Source organism: Poecilia latipinna, unplaced genomic scaffold (genome assembly GCF_001443285.1).
Source record: "Poecilia latipinna isolate Pla-1442-1.1 unplaced genomic scaffold, P_latipinna-1.0 Scaffold646, whole genome shotgun sequence".
NCBI lineage: Eukaryota > Metazoa > Chordata > Actinopteri > Cyprinodontiformes > Poeciliidae > Poecilia > Poecilia latipinna.
Window position 1 is genome coordinate 184,838 of NW_015113262.1, and position 21,893 is coordinate 206,730.

A 21,893-nucleotide genomic window follows, 5' to 3' on the forward strand; every position below is an offset into this window, starting at 1 on the left:
TGTTGTAACTCTTCCAGTCTGACCTCCACATTGCCTGCTCACAATGCATTTCTTTAAAGCTATTTGTTATTTTTTTACGTAACAAGTTGGTACAGAACCCGTCTAGCAACATGGGAGAAAAAAAACTATATTATATTGTGGGAACAACTTCATTATAGAAAGGTAATGCCAAGAGTGTTTTTTAATTCCCATGTCACTGGATGGGCTCTGTAAATTTGTCAGTCTTTGGATTTTGTAATTTTCAGTCTGTGGTGTATTTAGGATGGTTTCATTTATAGCACTACATTAATAACTTGATGGTATGTTCAGAGTTTTAAATGAAGGTTTTTACCCTGGTACTAGGCTGTGACTTGGTGATTTTGTCAGTTGAAGGCATATAAATAAATAAATGAGCAATTTGAGGGGATTTTAATGCTTTCATGTTGAAAATGAAGGAAATGAATCTGGATGTTACAGAGCCAGTGTATAAAGGGCGACATCTGCTGGCCAAATGGCAGCATTATATTTAACCGGAGGGAATTTATGAGCCATATGGAATTAAAATCCAACACTGCGCAGTAACATGATGCAATGATCTGAAACAATAGTAAAACTAAATTGATAGAATATTTTCAGATCCATCAAACATCTGGAGTTGGTGATCTGCAGAACTCTAGATCCCGAGGAGGAAACGAAGTTCTGGTCCCAACTTTCTGCTGCAGAACAGAAAGTTCAAGATTTGCATTGAAATGAAATCTAAGCCAAACATATAATTGAGATCTGTTGACTTTTCTCTGCATACATTAATCAAAAGTAAAGGAAAACGTGTTTGAGAAAACTTTATTGTATATTTTTTAATAAGTAACTCATGGATAAATGCGTATTACTCAAAGATGGATTAAGAGATGCAGAATGTATGGAGGTCTGTTTTAATTCTGAGTCTAAGAATAATTCGGCTGTGTTAAATCTGTCTTGAGGTTGTTTTTTTTTTACCCCATCATGTGACCTGCGAAGGTTTTGAAGTTCATGGTTGAAAATTAGTCATGTTGGGAAAGAAAGATGGCTGCCAAAGCTTTGGTGAGTTAAAAGACTACAGGAAGTGATTCAGCTTAGTAAATATCACTATAATAAACCTGCATGCATCCTCAGTATGAGACATTGCTTTAACTTAGACAACTTTTAACCTATTTAAATAATGATTGGTGCATTGTTGACATATTTTTTCTAGCCCCCCAACTGCAGTTTAAGTTGAGAGAAATCCAAATTTATTTTTTTAAACTTTATTTTTAATCATGATAATATCGACATAATTTTCACTGGGAAATATTAAGCGTGACACAAATGTATTTGTCCCTTCCCTTTTTTATTTTTACAGCCAGGCTTTTACAGGAAGTAGAACCACATTTTTGTTATTTTGGAATCTAACATTATTACAAACTGCTTCAGGATCAGCTGCCAGGGTAAAAATCGTCCTCCAGAGTGAAACCAGACATCCATAACCCCCGTTTTAATCACCGATATTCAAAACAAATGTCGTCCTGGAAATATTCATATAAAAACTTGAATTAAGTTTACTTAACATGGTAATTTTGACCCATGAAATGGCATAAAGTCTGTGTGGGATGGTGTGTTGACATTCCACCACATGAAATGTTTGCCATGTGTGGCAAGACAAGGGTAGGAAATGGGTTGATACTCTGCAACTTAAATGCACCTCTCAGAGCGGGGTAACCAGAAGGCGTCAACGCCACCTTGGAAATTGCACCCAAGGAAATAGAGCACCAGTAAGGCACTGAAGGTTTGTAAACCAATGAGAACAAGACATGATTCCACGGAAAAAAAAAAAAAAAGCGCAAAACTGAGGAAACAAAGCAACAGGGTCTCCACCGAGCTGCAGCAGCTTTTTGTCTGAAAGGAAATTACAAATTAACAGGTGGTTTCAGAAAATGGTAGCATGTAAAGGAAGTCATTTTAACCTACCAGAGCTGGATGTCTCCACCCCCAACCAGAGAGCCCCTTCCAGCCCAACATCAGCAGGAGGATCAGCTTGCCAGTACTTTCTATAAATGAATTGTCGTGTTTCTGTGCTATAAAACTGTATGGATGCAATAAAAAGTACATGCCTGTTTTACGTTGCTAAGATCATCTGGGGAGGTGAAACGGTAGCCACACCTCAGTACCAAGCAGGAGACTCCAGGCAGTTTCTAAATCCAAACAATTTGAGTCAAACAACTGCAATTTCAGGTCTAATACAGGAGAAACATTACTAACATTACGTTAGAGTTATGACCACTGTAAACCAACCAAGCGACCTTCTTACTGAAGTGTGACCATGTCCAGGCATAAAGGAAACCAGCGAAGGAGTCTCTTGTTATTCTCCACATCCTGTAAGGAGTTAATTGGGTGCCAGGTGTCCTTCATCCTGCAGGGCAGGCTTCATCCTGCTACACGCACAGGCTAAAAGTTAAAAGTGCTGTTCCTTATGAGGAGATAACTTCTTTAAGTTTTTTACTGTGAAGCAAACAACTGTATTTTTGTCACGTTTCCATAAAGTCCAACATTACGTACTGCTTGGCCAGCAGTCGGTACACAATCGATTCTAGTGGAGGCCACAAGACAACCCACCAACCTTTAACCTCAAACGGTGCCACTTGAAGTAAGTACAATTAACTTTGAACCTATTTTTAAACAATATTTTGATTATTCTTGATAATTTTATTATTTTTTTTACTTCCGGGTAAACTTTTAAGAGCTTGTGAAACGTCTGCTGGTTCCGTTTTTACTTCCATTTCACAAAAGTAGCAAAGCTGAGAGGGAAAACATCCATCAAGTATCAATCCTAAAACGCAGTTCCTTGTTGCCGACACTAGATGTCCTCCTAGAGCCAGTTTATAAGGGCTTAAAACAGCTGTGAGGATTACTTCAGTCCACATGGAGAGCAACCTGACAGGCGGTGAATAGACAGAAAACCCAACAGATTTTCTTTTAGTGGATCTCTGAGGGTGGAATACAAAGATGGAGAGAGTATGTGGTCAGTGTGTGTGTGTGGGGGGAGGAAGGGACTGCTGGTTGCCATTTTGGGGTAATTTGCTTCATACGACTCGTCAGCAGCAACATCTGTCTTCCTCCTCCTGCTGCTGCTGCTCCTCCTCCATCCTGCTGGGTCTGATTCAGCACTTCAACACCTACACACAGAACCAAGAATAGATTCAGGACTCCACACAGAGTAAAAAAAAAAAAACCCGCCGGCGCCTGAGACCACCCAGCAGCCGACCCATCGCATCCTGTCCTGTCACCTGCTACAGAGAAATCAGAAACAAAGCAGAATAGATCCTTCAGTCGCTCCCTTTACTTGCTGTTTGGTTTTAAGTGCGTCTCTAACAGGTTCCAGTTTGGTGCTAATGTGACGTTTTACACAACAGTTTAATGTAATTTGGCCTCTATTTTATCATCTCTAGGGTAAAAGTCTAAAAGACACAAGCTTAGCCTAAACCACCGTTTTCCACAGTTAACAGAGATCGTCAAACTTCGTTTGACATTTTGAAAACTTTCAGGGTGTTTTCACACCTGATTCTGTTTCGTGTTCAGCTGATGCCGTTCACTTTCCCACAACACCGTCTAATGAGACAAAACCTTTTGGAAAAACCGTGACCTGTGGTGGCGCTGTGCCAATCACCAGTGAGAGAAACGACATGAAAAACTGAAGAACACGATGAACGCAACTTCCTTCTTCGTGAAATCTAAACAAAATGGAGTAACGTCAGATTTTAGGATTTCTCTTTTGCTTTTGGTGAAAGACTGAAAGACCACAAGCTTTTTCTCCAGCTAGAGATATAGACTCTCACATTTGTTTTGCTTGCGTTTACCCAGAATTCCTTGTACTACAGTTCATTTCCTGATCCGTTTTATTTTCACATAAGCATTTGAATTGCATCGGCGTTCACTTTTAATTCAACTGAGAGCTTGGTTTGTAGATGGACCAGAGTTTGTTTTTGTTTTTTCTTTTGTTTTTGTTTTTTGGGAACTCATCAGAGTTCAATCACGTTCCCAAACGAACCAGACTTTGTAGACGAAGCAACTGGAGTTTGAATAAAGTAGACCAAACGGTGTGTGAATCCACCCTTGAACTGTTAATAAAAACTAAAAAAAAAAAAAGAAAAAAAAAGTAAATGAGTATTTAATAATTAATTATTTTGGTTTTTAATGTTTGCTCTTAGATTGAAACCATATAATTGTGGTGCAATTTGGCATTTTGAAATTAAAAAAAGCATAACGTTTCGACACTAGAATGATTTATTCTTTTTTTTCTGCTGTATGGAATTTTTTTTTATTTTGCAAAACTGTAATGGAAGCACTTTTCGTTTCACATTAACAACAATAATGGAGGATGATGGCGTGGCATTGTTGTTTTTTAACGGTTTACCATGTAAACAAACGTATTCATGTGATTTTAATTGTGTTTCTTATTTAATGCAAACGCCACAATTGTGAAATATTGGACATTAGTGGAATATTGACAAAGTTTTGCAGTTTTTGATGGGGGGGCAATTTAAGCAGGATCCACCCCTGCTTGTGGAACGTTCCTGTCTTTTCCTCCTACACATATTAACCGAGCTGATTATAATTACTGAAACCCACCTGAGTCACGCAGACCCACAGCGGAGGCATTCCAGGTGACCTTTACCACCAAATGCCAAACGTGCACGGTTTGTACTTCCTCCATGTGTGAGACCGGCCCTGCATTCCCTCTGGTACCCAGACCCCTGCGCTCGTGCTCCAGCTCGCTCCAAAGCGTGAGCTCGCTCTACACCCCCCCACCCCCCATTCATCCTCCTCTTCCTCCTCCTCCTCCTCCTCTACCCACCGCGCAGTTGGATTCAGTTACAGTGAGCGCCAGGATGGCAACATAAAAATAAAAAAAAAATCTAATGGAATAACTGAGACGGGAGAACGTTGTGAGGATTTTACGACGTGTGAATAGCAAAGCATAGAAATAACCTTGACAAAAGAAAAAAAATAAGAAAAACAAGATGCGAGGCAGCGCGCAGGCATCCGCGGGTCAAGTTCACGCGGCAGCGGATGCGCGCCGGCTCCAAGAGCAGCTGGCCGGATGAAGTGAGATTCGGCGCGCAGCGGCAGCAGCAACGTGCCACAGGCGGCCACGCATTTCGGTTCTGACCGCGGTGGGAATCATTTTCTGGGGACGAAACAACTCGGGCACCTTCTCTCCCCTCACCCCTCCCACGGCACATCAATGAGGAATGTGACTGTGTCTGTCTCTGTCCAGACGGGCTTGATGAAGCCCTCGGCGGTGTCATGCGTCTTGCCCCGCAGCCAACAAGCGCGCAACCCCTGCGGCTCGTAGTGTTCCTCGCCCTCCTCCTGGGCGCCGGGGTCGTGTCGTCCCCGGTGATCTCCGCCGGCTGCCCGGACAGGTGCGTGTGCGACGACCAGCTGGTGGTCCAGTGCGCCGGGCAGCACCTGGTCGCCTTCCCGGTCGACCTGCCGCTGGCCACGCGGCAGCTCATCATCTCCAACAACCGCATCGCGGAGCTGCCGCCGCTGGCGCTCAACTACCTGTCCGACCTGGTCTACCTGGACTGCAGCAACAACTCCCTGACCGAGGTGTCCGAGTCCACCTTCGGGAACCTGCGCAAGCTGGCCTACCTGGACCTCTCCTTCAACACTCTGCGCCGGATCGAGGACCGGACGTTCGGCCCGCTGGCCAGCCTAGTGATGCTGAGGATGACGGACAACCCGGGGCTCTCCGACATCCACCCGGACGCCTTTTCGGAGAACGAGGCGCTGCAGGTGCTCGACGTGAGCCGGAACAACCTGACGGCGCTCAACATCACGTCGCTGCTCGCGCTGGGCGCCCTGCGCTCCGTGGGGCTCAGCGGGAACCCGTGGAGCTGCCAGTGCGACAACGAGGACCTCTGCCTGTGGGTCCACCTGGAGACCTTCAAGTTCCAAGGTCCTGTCGGCTCGCTTTCACTTTTACCCCGGTGTCACGTGAGGAAGTGGTTAGTCCAGGGAGCGCGTGCTGCACGCTCCAGTTGGAGCTAATTAGAAAGCCCGGTTACGTAACGGACTGGCCTTTTACTGGAGGCTGTTAGCAGGAAGCAGCTCCTGTCAAAATAACAATAATTAGACCGTAGAAAAATACTGAATTATCACCCTGGATAAATTCTGAATTTAACCCGAGACGTGTTTCGATGGATACAAGGATTTGGGGCCGTTGGGTTGGAAACCGTTTTGGGGCCCCATCTACTAAAAAAAAAAAAAAGTTATTTTGCTAATGCAAATTACAGTAAATGAATAGGTTGTCCTATACATAATTAGGTATGAACTTATGATGGTAGGTTTAATAAGTCCCTTGACCAGTTGCTCCATGTTGTTTCCACAAAACAGACAAAAACTGTCTATGTCATTTTCAAATACTCAAGTGTTGTTTAAATTCATAAAAATCCCAAAATACTATTACAACTCCCCTGATTGGCCTATGATTCTTATATTAAGTACAATGTCTCCAAAACACACTTTCATCAAAAATAAATAAAAAATCTCTCATCTCAGTGCAAAAAGCCCCTTGAATTTTTCATGCTTTGTCAGATCGCAGCCACAAACTTCAATGTATTTAAGTTTGAATTTGTGAAAGTTTGAAACTGAGATCTGTTCTTAATTTTAGTCTGATACCCCAAAATAAAAACCTGTGCAACCAGCTGTGTTTACAAGTCAGCTAAGAACACGTGTTTTAATCTGGTCTAATGTTTACATGGAAGTTTATTTGTGGCTCTCAGCAGCAGGGCCGGATTTAGAATGATGAGGGCCTCAGTTTTGGTGTCCCGATTCGCTGCTAGTCAATGCTAGACCTATACATCAGTGGGTCTGAACTGATACATGGTAGGTTTACTATTCATGTTGCTTCTAAAAAAAATACTATAACTTCATGATCTTCTCTTTCCCATGTTTTTTTGTTTGTTTTTTACATAGCATGTATGCGAGTAAACAAAAGCAATTTTCCAGCGTCAATTTAAAAAAAAAAATTGTGCTCCACCTGATCTCTTCCAAATTTGATTTCCTTTTCCAGAAAAAAAAAAAAAAAAAAAAGGTACATCCTGCACTTCCCATCTGCACTGCCCCCTATGGGTTTGGAATGTTTCGAACAGCACTAGGGCCATATTTGTAGATTTATGTGAATGAAAACGTTACTGATACTGATCCCATGTTTTTTCTTTTTTCTTTTTTTTAAGCAATTTTATGGAGATATTTGTTCATATAAAGTCCCGGGACAAAATCATATGCAGAAGAACTTCATTTACTAGTACATAAACTCTTTAGGCAATTTGTTGCGCTGCCTTTCATTTAGCGGAATCAAACAAAAAGAGTTGTCTAAATGAAAATGCACACCACACTTTTCAATTTTTTGTAAAAAAAAAAAATATATATAAAAATTCGATTTGATCATTTTCCCCTCAACTTCACAACTATGAGCTCATGTGTTGCATAAAAAGACGCAAAAACACATTTAGTTTTGTGGCTGTAGCATCACAAAATGTGGAAAAATTGAAGCACAAATGAAACCCAATATGTCTTTTTAGTCCAAACGTATTATTGGAAAGTTGAGTGGAAGGAAAATGCGATTTAACCCTCCTCCCCACCCCACCTCCTAAAATTAACGGAAATGAAATGTATCAATAATATTGATACCGAGTCAGTGTTGGTATCTAATCAATACTTGCGTGGTAAAAATCAATATTTTAGTTTTAGATTCCATCTTAAGATCTTATTTTTATAATTACCCGCAGGGAGTTTTACAGTTTTCTCTCTTCTTTAACAGAAACTGTGCTGGAGCCTCAGAGGAAGAATAACCGTTCCTGTCATGTACAGGCAGAAGCTGCACTGCACAATTTCTTTCGCATCACGTCACCCAGGCAACATCTGCAACTGTAGCATCTCTTATTATTTCACACAAGTAAATAGCCAATAGCCTGCAGGACTGCTGTTGTTTTTATAATCACAGTGAAAAGCTGTGGGTTAAACACGCATAGCGAAATTAAAAAAAAAAAAAAAAAAAAATGCAGAAGACCCGAAAGTTATCTGCCGAACATTTGAGTTAGCAATGCTAATTATTAACAATCACAGAAGCAAATAAAACAACATTTCAACTCAGATTAGGGTTGAAATGTTGCACTTGAACAGCCTATCAGACTTCTGGAAAAGTGTCAACAACAGACTGCAAGGCAAAGGAGCACATTAAAAATAATTTGATTTTAAAAAAAAATCACCAAAAACGTGTCATTCTGACAGTGGAGAGATGATGTTCTGCAAACCGTTCAGGTAGTGAGTAGACGGTAAACTCCTCTAAGACCTGAAGTATTCTGGTATATGCTATTAAATTCAAATAAATTAAACTGTAGTTGATGGTTTGGAATGGTAAAAAATTGACCAACAAAATAGAAAGTAATTGACCCCCTCAAAATTTGGAAGTTTTTTATTATTTTTATTTTTTAAATAAGCCAGCCGTTTAGTTTTTTCTCTTTATGTTTTATTACCTGGTCTCTCATCCTTCGGTTCCATGACTTTTAGATGTCAGCAGCAACGTTTGACCACTGTGAGCAGGGCCGGATTTAGAAGAATACGGGCCCCTGGGTTGGAGGGAGTTTTGGTGCCCTCTCCCAGGGAACAGAAAAAAAAAAAAAACACAACTTGTACTCATGCAAATTACAGAACATAAATAAGCAGGCATACAAATCTGAATTTGAATTAGATGCATGGTCGGTTTGAAATGTCTAATGGCTCCATGTTGGGCCCAATTAAATTCATAAAAATCTAACAATATTTAGAAAAAAAACTCACTACATGTGAAACGAGTCCATGACTTTAATATGAGGTCCAAGGCTGCAACTAACAATTATTTTAGTAATCTGATTCGACAATTAATCGAGTGTAATAAAGTGGCACATTCGACAGGTTATTTTATTTGACCACTTAAGCCCTTTATATACAATATTAGAAATATTTGAAAAGATGCAAATAATAATAAAAAAAAAACAATCCTTTTTTTTATGAGAAAATATTTCAACACAATACTTTAGTAAATCTGAACCAGGTGAAGCTAAAACTATCTCATTTGAGGATTTTTCCTTAGGACAGATTAGCAAACAAAGATGTTTTCATCTTAAGTATAAAATGTATAGAAATGTGTTTTGGGGTTAATTACTGCTCTGAATATCTTTCAGCAAATTGCCTTTTTTGAGTCTAGATACTCCAGTTTAGGAATAATTGGTTACAAATTTAGTTGACCTTTTTTTTTTTAATAATCGATTAATCCGATTAATCGTTTCAGACCTAATGAGGTGTATTGTTTATGAAACATGCACTATATATATATATATATATATAAATAAATATATGTATATAAAGGAATTTTTGGGTGCCCCCCTAAACTTGGTGCCCTGGGCTACTTGGTGCCCCTTAAAGCCGTCTCTAAAGTTTGACTCAGACTGTCGGACCGTTAAATGATAAAGAAGAAAACAGATAGAATGGAGTTTCCTGATTCTCTTTTAGCGACTTCAGCTCCTTTCTTCAGCTCGACCAGCTGCAGTTTTGACAGGAAACACGAAAGTCTTATTATCCAGAAACGACAAATCGATTCCTTTTCCACTCAGCTGCTGGGACGCGATTCTGCAGGTGTGATTAACGAATCATGGTCTCCCCATCAAATATCGATCCCCGCTGTTATTTCCCTGCCAACTTGAAAAATCGCTTTCGATACTCTGAGCAAATCCTAAACTTTGATTTATGATGCCGCTGGTTCAGTGTGGACAAGTTGCTATGCAAAAGGCCAGATGCTATTTATAGCGCCTCTTACTGAGCAAGAAGCCAGTCGTAATTTTAACACCATGGCTGTAATACAATTTCCACGCTCTCTGAACTACTCCCCCCTACACCATACCATCCCCGGTCCCTGCTTCTCACTCGCCATGTGGTTCGCCACGGTCCCCAAGACCACTGCCGGAGATGTCCCAGTTTTCCCACAGCTCGTCAACATTTGTCTCGCCCAATTTGGATTGCGGCCTCTTCCGGTGACAGCTGCCAGGAAAGGAGAACCGAACTCAGACACGCGCAATCTTTGGCCCTGCACGTGAAATCTGTCTGTCTTTTTTTTTTTCTTCAAAAAAAGAAAAGGAAAGACGTAAAACATTCAGCTGCCCTTAAACCCTCGGACTCTATGTTCTGAATTATGGATTCATGAAGAAGCACACTTGATTTGATGAAGCTTTTTATTTTATTGTACTATTTTTTAAACTGGAAGGTCCATCTCATGTTGTAGATAAATTAGCGTTTTGTCCACACTGCATGTCAGTCGATGACAGAAATGCTCTACAGAAAAGTTAGGGATGCATTGACATGAAAATTGGTTCTGCTGTCTGTTATGACGATATGTACTAATATATTATTTTATCAACAAAAAAAAAACAATATAGGACGGTGGTAGATGGATCCCTGAGGCAGCAGCCCTGGGAGGCGCTATGCTTTCGTTAGCTGAAAATAACACTAGGCTAGATGAGGGGGGGAATCATATCTCACACTGTGAGGCACATTATTTAGTGCTCCTGCCTGGCCCCCCTTTAAGAAAAAAAAACCTAGAGACGCCCCTGGTCGTCTGGATCTCACCTGGTTTAGGATGAGAGCGTGCTTGTCTCCTTCAGTTTAGAAAATCTGCAACACCAAGCAAAAGCAAAACATTGAGAGAGAGAGAGAGAGAACAAAAGCCTCAGGAAAGGAACCAACAGATTCTCGTCTGTCGCCTTCCTGGCTACATTAGCACTCTGTCAGTTGTTATATAAGGGAAGTGTCTCGAAATGGAGCAGAGTGTGAACAGGGAAGAAGAGAGGGAAAGCCCTCTTCTTTGATGGCAGTCCCCATTGGGGGGTGTGGGGAGGATGAGGGGGTTTAGGTGGGTGAGACCGTAAGGGTTTTCCTCCCTGCCTGTGAGACACGTGGAGAGTAGATGTGCAAAGATGAGCCGACTGTGTGAGGATGGAAGGAGGAAGCTCGGCTCTCGGCCTGCCACACGCACAGAGATGATTGGATGCAGGGAGGGCGGGATGTATGTGCATGGGCATGGAAGGAGAGCGGGCTCTTATGAAGCCGGAGATTCTAACAGCATATCGTATGAAGAGAGAGCAGCAGCAGCAGCAGCAGCAGCAGCTGCTGCCTCTGAGAGGATCAGAGCGCGCTTTGAATTTTTCTGCAGCACATCTGAGTCAAGCAGACCCCGATAAGCTAATTTCCAGAAACTCGAGTCATGGAAATGACTCTCCGAGGAGAGCTACAGAGATTTAGATGTTAAATTCTTAAAATATTCAGAAACATCAATTTGTCTTTTTTCCTTTAGAGGGGAGCTGCCACGTAATTTCATTGAGGATAAAAAAAGAGCTGTAAGAAACACTGCCTTCTAACTTGAGTTAGTTTTTATTTATTATAAGCAGCAAGGAAGTTGGAGCAGAAGTTTAATTCCCAGCTACACTACTCCAGATATTCTTCATATGTTCATCCCATGGGTGAGAGCTAGCTTGCTATTACAAGAGATAGCTAGCTCTAGCTGCAGCTAGCTAGTTAACGCTTCTAATAAGTTCAACTGAATAGTTTAGTCCGTGTATTTTAGTGCTAGTTAACTAGCTATTCAATTGAACAAGTACAGTATTATTTTTTTATTCTTTAAATCTTATACATGTATATTGTTGGCAGAGTTTTAAATGAGTCTATTCCTTCATTCATCTAGTCTTCAGTTGTTTGTCTTTCTCCTGGTTCCCTGGTCCCAATTTTCCAATCACCACAATTCTTTTTTGTTTTCAGTTTCTAACCAAGAGTTTCCAATTTCGTCAGCAACTTAATTGACATTTTAACTTAAAAACAGAGTCAAAGTTACTTTGAAGAATTACGAACTTTGACCTTAACGGAGGCAAGTGAAGTCTGTAGTACTTCAGATGTTGTTCTGGGCTCTTTGGTGAGTTGTTGATGTGTTCTTGGAGTAATTTTAGTAAGGTGACCTCTCTGTGAAGGTACAATACTGTTTCATGTTATTTTAGTTACAAATTGAGCTGTAACACCAATTAAAAGAGGGTGTATTCTTGCCAGCCCTGTTTTTAAAATCCAATATGGCTGCCATACGGAGTAAGCTGGAGTAAGGACTTGTGTTCGAACATGCCATTAAATTAGTCACACAGATTGTACCGTACAACACATGTTGAACATGTTGCTTCAATGTTTTAATGTACACAGGATTCTGATAATGTCCAATTATTAGCTTATGATGCTAACAGTACATCAGCTGGTGAAGGAGTAGCTCGTATAATGAGCTCAGCAGATGTGCAGTTCTGCCAGATGTTTGCTAATTGCTGCTAGCTAGTCTGAAGGAGCTGAGTGGGGAGTGGAGAGGCTGCTCAGTGATGAGGAAGAGTAGAAACTTTGAACCTGCAGCTCTGAGGAGGATCTTTCTCTAGAAGGCGGGGCTAGGTCCACCCAGGCATTTTACACAGCTGCATGGTTGCCACGGGAGATTAAATGATTTCTCAAATATGCATGAAAGAATCAAGGCAACAGTCCAGGTATGTTTTTGATGAAGGAATGACATTAGAACATGATGTAAAGCTCAAAAAGTTGATTTTACTGGCCTACTAGCAAAAGGCCACATGGGCTGATTTGATAATGGAAATTCCTCATCAACCTCATCAATTAAGGCAAAGTCTTAAAGATGGGAAGTGAATGAGATCATAAAATGTCCTTAGGAAAGTTTGCAATGAGATGCACTACCGTCTCCTGCAAACAGTTAATTAGAGAGGGAATATTAATAAGCTATTTACGTAAGCAAGGCTGTGCAGTACAAGAGACATAGTTACTGTCGTCCATCTCACATTGTGCTGAAAGATTTCTTCGCGTCAAGTGGGCTGAAGCATCAGATCTTCACTTGAAGTCCAAAACCACTTCTTCCTATTCTCTGGCTAAGTGATGGTGTGTATTCTGGGGTGTTGGTGCAGAGTGACAGTAACACTGTTCCCACTGCAGAGGATTTCAAAGCTTTTGATCCCTCACAACACAAAAGCCTTTGAAAAAACACATGCCAATTACCAGCAGTGTCTGTAGCAGCGTTACAGTTCTGTCTCCCTTCAGCAGAAAATTAACTTTAAAAAAAAAATAAGACGGCACTCCCATCAGCTGTTGAAGTGTCACATCCATCATGCTCTGTATTGAATTTTGACTGTACTTACTGTAGTTCCATCCAGTTCACTTGAAAAGATGAAAGTCAACATTTTGTTGGGATTTGTGGATCTCAGAGGGTCTTAGTTGGAGCCCACCTAAAGCCTGGTGATGAGAAACATTGTTATCTGAGGTCTCAGGCAGACACAAAGACCTGACTCCCTCTCTAATCCTGTGTGGGGAAAAGGAGTTTGCATAATTCATTCTTGTGTGTGTGTGTGTGTGTGTGTGTGTGTGTGTGTGTGTGTGTGTGTGAGAGAGATTTTAAATGCTGCATTAACTTAAAACTGTGGAACACAGCAAACCCCTAAAGCCTCGCAGTGTTTTGATAAAGAAGGCAGCAGAATTTTAATACTTTAGCAGATTTCTGTATTTTCTTTTTTTTTCCAGCTCTGTTTACGGGTATTGACTTCTTTTAAATTTTTGTGTGTCTCAGAAGCAAAGTGTGTTTTTGATTGTGGAGATGATAAAATCACTGGCAACACGAGCAACCACACAATGTCCAAATGGAAATGTGGCCAAACAACCAGTTTTACTCTGAGACAGTGAGTGGTATGAATTTAGAGATTTGGTTGTGACTCCCACTGGTGTGTACGGGAAAACAGACGCCATTCCTCTCTCAGCCCCAGACAGGCCGTCTTCAGACCAGGTTAACTTCAGGGATGATATGAGATTCAGTTAAAGTAAATTATCCTGGGCCCATAGCACCTGAGTCAAACAACAAAAACGAAGCATGTGTGCAGTAAATTAAATTGGGAAATATCTAACAAAAGTCCTGAGGTCTTATCTGGCTGAGATTTTATCCTGGTGTCCTTTGTCCTTATTAAAATTGTAATTTTTGGTCCTCTTGGTGCTAGTAGATAACTAGAACGGCAAAGTTTGAGAGCTGTGTGACACTCCACATTTTGGTATCGATCCGATACCAAGTAAATACAGGGCCAGTATCGCAGATACAGATTCCGATACCTATACTGTATTTTTAAATGTTGATCTATCTCAGAGGTTCCCAAAGAAAAAGTTTGGGAACCACTGATCTATCTTCACATTTCTGACCTTTATGTGTTTTTATTGTTTTTCTCTGAATTAATTTGTGACAACCTGCAACAGAATTTGGACAAAATGTATATCTGCGAAATACTTTAATAATGTAAACGGAAACAACAGAACAACTAAACAAATATGTGTACAGTTTTTTTTCCCTAAATAAAGTGCAGAAAATTATGATGCAAGAGCAAATCGAAACAAAGTCTTTTGTGTGGTTCAGCAACGAAACTACAATACAAAAATTTAAAAAGTTTCAAGTGTTAGTGCAAAACTAAATGTTCAGTTTTACCACGCCAGTATCAAACCGATGCTTATATAAACTTGGTATTGATATCAACATTTTTGGATCAGTCCGTCCAACCTCATTTCATGTCCTGACAACGTTCTTTTGCAGAAAACTATACATTTACTCCAGTTGGTTTCAGAACCGCTTTGGGGTCAGGGGTCAGCCTCTGCCTCAAGCGGGGAAAATGAAGTGTCTTGTTTATGTCATGATCCGTGTTTCTGTGTATTTATATTAAGGTTTTTCTGTGTTCAGTTTCTGTCCTGTGAGTCTCTGTTGTTTCTGCGTCTTCCCCGTTGATTGATCCCAGCTGTGTCTCGTTCCTGTGATTACCCTCCCAGTGTATTTAGACCCACCTGTTGTCTTGGTCTCTTGTCGGGTCCTTGTCCTGTTGTATGTCGAATCTCATTTGTAGTTTGTCTGCCAGCCTGCCATCAGTCGTACTGTAAAGTCCTGTGTTGGTTAGCTCTCTTATTCAGTCCTCAGTTTTTCAGTTGCTACCGGTAATTAGCTGTGCGCTAACTCTCTGCCATGCCACCTGTGTTGGACTGTGTTTGAGCTCTCTTATTAAATCATCACCATCATCTGGGTCTCTGCACTCATTTTCACCACTACAAACTCACCACCTCATAACAGTTTACAATTGATGGTAGGATGAAGGGGAAGATAGATGGATAGACCTAGTGAGGCGATGCTCAAGTCTGTTCCAGTAAAGAAAAAAACAGAAATAAAAATTAAAGGCCTGGGCTAGTTATCTAACTTGTTAGCTAGGCCTGGCCATGGCCAAACTAGCTAGTTTGACAGCTAGCTAGCAATGCTGTTCCAGTAAAGAATAAAATAAGTGAAGCTCTTAAATGGAAGTTTGTGGCTGTAATAGGACTAAAATTTGAAAAAAATTGAATACCTTTGCCAGACAGTTTATTTTGTAAATAAATATGTAACATTTCTGAACAGCTGACTTTCATCTGGTGTGTGATTTGGCAAGTTTTATAGTTACTGAAGAAAAGCTGAGCAGTTTAGTATCCACTACTTTCTATCAGTGGACAGTAAAGATGCTGTTAGGCCACATTGTCACATGAATAATCTTCATCACTTCTTGTCTGTGTGTGTGTGTGTGTGTGTGTGACAGATGAGGGCCAGACAGTGTGTGGCTCACCGGCTGACATGCAAGGTCGCCGTCTGAGCGAGGTGGGCATCCAGCTGCGGACGTTGTGTCACCAGACACTGGACTCCTGGGACTACCTTTTTTTCGTTGTCATCGGCTTCGTCATCTTCGCCGCCGGGACGGTGTCGGCGTGGCTGATGGGCGTCGTCATGGTGCTGTACGAACGCTACATCAAGAAGAAGGACGATCAGCTCGAACTGGAGAATGAGGAGGAAGGTATTGAGACGATTGGTGCACCTAGAGGCAGAACAGAGCGGGGCAACAGGAGCTTAAAAACTTCACATACTGTTTGAAAGAATCCGTCCACCATGGACTCCCGCAGTGCCTCCTGTAACACACCTCCACGGCTGTCTGTGAAGTCTGACAGTAAATCTTGGCTTGCGAACGGAAAATGGATGAGGAATGTCTTTCTATTCTAATCATTTGTAGGGCACTTTCTGGGGATGAAACAGGTTTCTTTTTTTTTTAGTCTCCATGCTGGAGGTCCCCATAGCTGGGTGATACATAAACCTTAATATGCAAATGTACGAATCTGTATGTTGTATAAGTCTATGCTGTGTTGAGTGGGAATTGGATTTGTTGAGCAGGAAGGAAGTGTGAGTTGGTAAAACTGGTATTAATAGACCAGTTTGGTGTTTCTTTAAATCTTTTGTGCATCCACACTCGGCTTATTTTATATTTCAGACTTTTTGCCTCTAAAGTCTTCTGAACTAGTTTTACATTACTATTTTCTATGATGCTAAGCGTTTTTGCGTCTTCAATGTGAAGCACTTCAATAATCTCCTGTTTCTTTAAGGAAACTTCTGTTTCCAGAAGGCACAGTCTGACTTGAAGGGACTGTGCAACGGGATAGTTCAGGATGTTTGGAATGAGTTTAGGCTGAAACATTATCAGCAATTAATATCTTTGCGTCTAAATTTCACATCAATCCAGATTTAGCTGGTTTTGTCATTACCAACAATCCAGAAAAGGCCCAAGGCTGAGACAGACTTTTACAGACTGAATACAACTCCAATTTCAAAATGTTATATCAGTTTATAAACACATTTTTGCTTTAGAAGAAACACAGGAAAGGGTGACTGGAGGCAGCGCATCCCTGATTATCTTCCTGCATGAAACATGTTGAGAATAGATCAACACAGTGATTGAGGTCAGATTAACAGTCAGAAAGGAAAGAAATGCAGTGTAAAAATAATAAAATAGCATTTAGTCAAGCTGCTTTATTAAGCTACATAATATTGTGTTACTATATGCCATCCAGTATGAAACGAGGTAGCGGTGCTCCACTCATTGTCTTCTTCTGTAACTCATTATTGCAACTTTATGTATATACAAAATGAACATTGTGGTTTAACTTATTTTTTTAATTAATAGACATTTGCATAATTACTTTTATGTAAAAATTGCCTTTTGAAACTTATCACATTTGAGGAGGAAGATTATTTGTGACGCACCGCCTCCAACCTCCATATCTGCTGAAATATTCATAGGCTTCTCTGTAAATATCAAACCTGAAAATTGTGTAGAAGGTCATAAGATAAATGTCAAGTAAACATGACAATTTTGAGATTGGAGTTTAGGATTATGCGGCCTTGGCGCCTCTCAGATTTGGCCGTATGGCTTCGAAATCTGGTCCAATAAATCTGGATTTTAATCAGTTGAAGATTTCGAGACGTACTGCAGGTAAGACATTAGCTGCTGATGATGTTCTTTTAGAATCTCACATCAGAAGTCCTGAACGATCACTTTCATCTGATGTGATGTAAAAGCCTGGAAGGTTATTGGTGATGCATGAAAGACAGGAAGAAAAGCCTAAACTACCAATGAACTCTTTGAATATTGACTTCCGTATGAGGAACTTTGTATACTTTAGTCTCTGCACGTTGTAACTTCTTACATAGTCTAGAAGCAATACAAGTAACTGATGGGAAGCACTGAAAGGTTTAGTTCCCCCGGAGGTGACACACACACGCTAATAATCTAATATTTTTTTGGTCTGTCTGCAAACATGTTTGATACCACGAAATTTACTCTGATTAGCATAATGCGAGTTGTAAAGTTTGAATAAAAAGCAAAGGTCTTTTTTTAAGCATACTGAAATGTTTGCCTTGCTCATAATTCATTGTTTGCTGACCATCTTGTCCCGTGAGAAATAAGAACGGAATATTATGAGGTGGCAACACTTTTTTCCAAGTTTTCTTGCTACCGCTGGATTTCTTGTAAATATAACAAGTAAGATTATTTTGCTACTGTCATTTTTTTCCAACATGTGCAGGATGTTTCAAGCGGACCAGATTTTGAGTTGAATCAGCCACAGACAAAATTTGTCCGTTCAAATAATGGAACTGAATGACTTTAAATTGTTTGTTTTAAAGTCAACTCAGTTCATTTTGGTTTTAATTGATGTATTGATATTGGGACAGGCCTTAGTGTGTGTTCCAACAATAATCTCAGATAAATGGAAGACGGACGGATGGATGAATTTGAACGTAAGAAAATCAATACACTCTCCTGTTGACTGTGTAAATGACATAAGCGACAGCAAAAAGCAAAATTCTAGTTAAACTCTTCTCAGCAAATACTTATGCATAAACGGATATTTTCCTTTCAGCTGTAGCCAAACAGTAACAGGTTGGGGGGGGGGGTTATCAAATGAATGTGGGCGCTGTTGATGGATGATTCAGACGCCGTTTTCTCGCTTGAAAAGCGAGCGCAATTCCAGAGGCAGATATTGTTGAGAGCCTCGATGGATTCTAATATTACAGATACAAAACAATAATATTGACTCAAGCAGGAAAAAGGAAAGGTGGAAGTAAAGGTATTTGATTCCAACCTCTGCTAAAAACAGTCTGAATCTGTCTACAAATCTGGGTTTTTTTTGGTTGTTCTTCCTCCTTATATAAAGGGGTGATCCTGACTCATCATAGTTTGTATAACTATGCATGGACCAATTTAGGCATAATGGTGTGGCGCGCATAGCAGGATGTCAAAATGTCAAGCAGAGGTCTGTATGTTGCCGACATGACTGGTGATTAGGAACGCCTGTGAGAAACGCAGTCACTGACTCGCTGATTGCTGTTAACGCTTCGGGCATTTACACAGCCTGCTTTTTTTTTCTTCCTTTTTTTTTAAATGTTGCATAACACGCATGTCTGTACTAAACTCTCATCTACAGTGGATATAAATAATGTGCACACCATTGTCAAAATGTTAGGTCATTGTGTTGCCAAACAAAAAAGAGAGACCAAAATATATTAATGCAGAACTTGTTCTATTAATAGCCTTACAATCTATACAGCTGTAGTTGCAAGCAAACTTTTTGGAGGTAATAATCACTATGTAATCATAGTTACTATGTAATCATCTTTCAGTTTTGGGGACAAGGTTGTCCCATCAAACCACACACACACACACACACAAAAACTTCAAAAGCGCACACAGGGTCAGTGTGACCCCACCAGACCGTGGAACGAGTAAAAAGCTTGTGGGGTCGAAATGACCGCCTTTTAAGACCACGGAAGGGTTAAGGATGTTTCCACACCTGAAGTGTTAAATCAGCGTCTTTTTTTGTGCTGATGTGAACACATCCATTGCACCAAACAAAACTGTCGGAAAAGTACTGTCGGATTTTGAGAATACGATATAAACAACTGTAAAGTTGGTTTGGAATCGCACCAAAGATGCCTCCTCCAAACTGACCTCGGACCTCGGTAAGGTCCCGAGTGGTTCATTTATGATATGAACGACCTCAATCCGACACATCGGTGTCCACTGAAGGGTTGAGTTAAAAGTGTCCAGGTATGCTCTGCATTGTGGGATACAAACTAATGAACAAAGGCTGTGCATCTTTCAAGACATCTTCTCAAAATCCGTACAAATACTTTTAAGGTAATTACACCTAAGACGGTACCCAGAAACACACTTACGAGATGATAAAATATTTTGTATCAGCTAGAATATACAACATTCAAACCAAAGTAAACTGCATGAGAATGTCCTTAGTCTCTTCATCAGTTTCTTCAGTTCTTGGTGGTGTCACTGTGAATTTCTCCTCTCTCAACCTCTTTGGCAGATGATGACTGTCCCACATAATATCTAAATTCTTTTGTATCCCTCTACTAACAGGAACCTTCTGACAGTGGCGTTCCTCTGATGCTCTACAAACTTTCTGTTGCGACAAAAAAAAAAAAAGACGTTAGGAAAACCCCTCCTAGACCTGTTGGACTTTCCTTGGGGTCGGTCACAGGCACTCTGAATCATGGCCATGATTATTGCACACTTACATGGACTTTTTCATTTTTCTTTTCTTTTTCTTTTTCATTTGCACGTCTATCCTGAATTCCCATACATATCAGCATAAATATATAATCGTCAGACGTACGAATGAGTGAGGGCGTATTATTGTCTCGATGGAAAATGTGGTGCCAGAGGCAAGGGTGATACTGCGGGCTGGAACGAGAACTGGCAGGTGACCTAATTTGTGTGAGCACAGAGATATATGGATGGACAGGGAATGCCCAAATCTACCCCACATAAAAAAATGGAATAAGGATTTCTAGAGTGTACAGTATGGAGTACCAGCCCTCATACTGCAGACTATCATGGATGTTGTACCCATGAGAGTTTACTAACACCCACAGTTTTCATGTAATTTTGCTCAAAAACCGCATTTCTGTGGTGTTGTCTATGTGCACCAAGCTGAGTGCGCAGTGAAACGGATGTGAGCGCATATATCTTTGTGAGCAAAGAATAATTGGTGGCATCGTCTTTATAACTCACTTGATTGCTAATTCACATTGTTATTCCTCACGTATGGAATACTGAGAAGGCCAAATTTCATTTCATTTGTCCTTAATATGTTGGTAACACAAAAAGCATATGTAAATGAACCACACCAATGACAGACAATTTTTTTTTATCCAATCAGGGTATTCTTCAGAGGAAAAAGAACCAATCACAATCAACAAGTCAAAATACTCCAGGAAGTGACAAATTACAAAAAACAAAACAATAAAAATGGTAGGATTTTTGAAAAACACAAGAAAACGTGATGCATTTTAATTCTGTAGCCTAATAAGATGTAGTTAAGCAAATAAATATGCTTACTTTGTGTATTTCAGGTAACATTTCTACATTTATTGAGCTACTACTCTATGATGCGATCCTCCAGGTCAGCTCACAAACCCCTGCACCTTCGAAAAGCGTGCTACACCACTGCACAGTGGGAATTATTTCAGTCAGGACTGTTTTCACATGTATACTCCAATTATACTGCAGGACTTTTAGTAACAGTTATATTAAGTGGCTAAACTAAATTTCAGTATTATGCACTTTTAACTCCCCCTCAGCTTTCCCCATATTTAGGCACATGTCTGAATGTGCTTTAACACACAGACCTGAAAGCATCAGTCCTGCCTCCAGCGTGAATCACCTCTGGATGGAACATTGTGTAAAAGGACTATCGCAGGCCAGAACACCCACACTGTAAACATCTAGCTGTGAAGTTTAACCGTGATCATCTGTTGCCTTTCTGAACGTGGAAACAGCAACTTCCATGTTGTTCTGCTAAAGCTGAAGCCGGCAGCTGGTTAGCTAGCAGGAAGAGAAATAAACAAGCTAGGCTAGCTCGATTACTAATTCGAGAAAAGAGCAATTTTTTCAAATGAACCTGAATAAAATCTACCTAACAGGAGTTGTAAAGCTCACTTTGTAACTTTAATCTTCTACTTTATGGTGAAAAGCGCTAACAGTAAAAGTTAATCATCGTTGTGGTCCCAAACCACAAAGATTGAACTGAGAAGTTCAGAGGTCACACATTTTTTTCTTTTGTGTGGATAATATGTGGATAATAGTGAATAAATGAATTGAGTGTAGTCTATAGTAATGTGAGCAAAACAACAATCTGTCTCAGTGAAGAAAGTAAATAAGTACATTTCTGCCAAAAACTTTAAAACTTTTACATTAAAATTTTCTAGAAAAAACAAGAACATTTCTGAGCTCCAAAATTGAAGTGTATTAGAACAAACTCAGAAATGTCCTTTTTTTATTTTTCTAGAAAATTTCTGAGATTATTCCCCAGATTCCTGAGTTCTTTGGCAGAATTTTCCTCCTTTTTTTCTATCTACATTGGCCCTAACAGAGCGTCATACAAAACTC

At 40.4% G+C, this 21,893-nt stretch overlaps 1 protein-coding gene and 1 long non-coding RNA gene across 2 annotated transcripts; one reads left to right on the plus strand and one right to left on the minus strand.

Moving 5' to 3' along the window:
- Positions 1-1,360: 1,360 nt before the first annotated feature.
- On the minus strand, positions 1,361-5,734 carry LOC106954321 (uncharacterized). The gene is made up of 2 exons (XR_001426337.1): positions 5,647-5,734; positions 1,361-3,164 (listed from the first exon to the last, which is right to left on the minus strand). It is a non-coding gene; the product is annotated as an uncharacterized LOC106954321 (long non-coding RNA).
- LOC106954319 (leucine-rich repeat-containing protein 52) lies at positions 4,815-18,246 on the plus strand. Its single transcript, XM_015043720.1, has 2 exons — positions 4,815-5,953; positions 15,702-18,246. Exons 1-2 carry the CDS (start codon positions 5,296-5,298, stop codon positions 16,028-16,030), a joined length of 987 nt encoding a protein of 328 aa, XP_014899206.1. The 5' UTR covers positions 4,815-5,295; the 3' UTR covers positions 16,031-18,246.
- The last annotated feature ends 3,647 nt before the right edge of the window (positions 18,247-21,893 follow it).

Coding starts and splice junctions, on each gene's coding strand:
- LOC106954319 (XM_015043720.1), top strand. CDS start 5,296: ATGCGTCTTGCCCCGCAGCCAACAAGCGCGCAACCCCTGCGGCTCGTA. Junction 5,954..15,701: donor GGAGACCTTCAAGTTCCAAG/GTCCTGTCGGCT, acceptor TGTGTGTGACAG/ATGAGGGCCAGACAGTGTGT.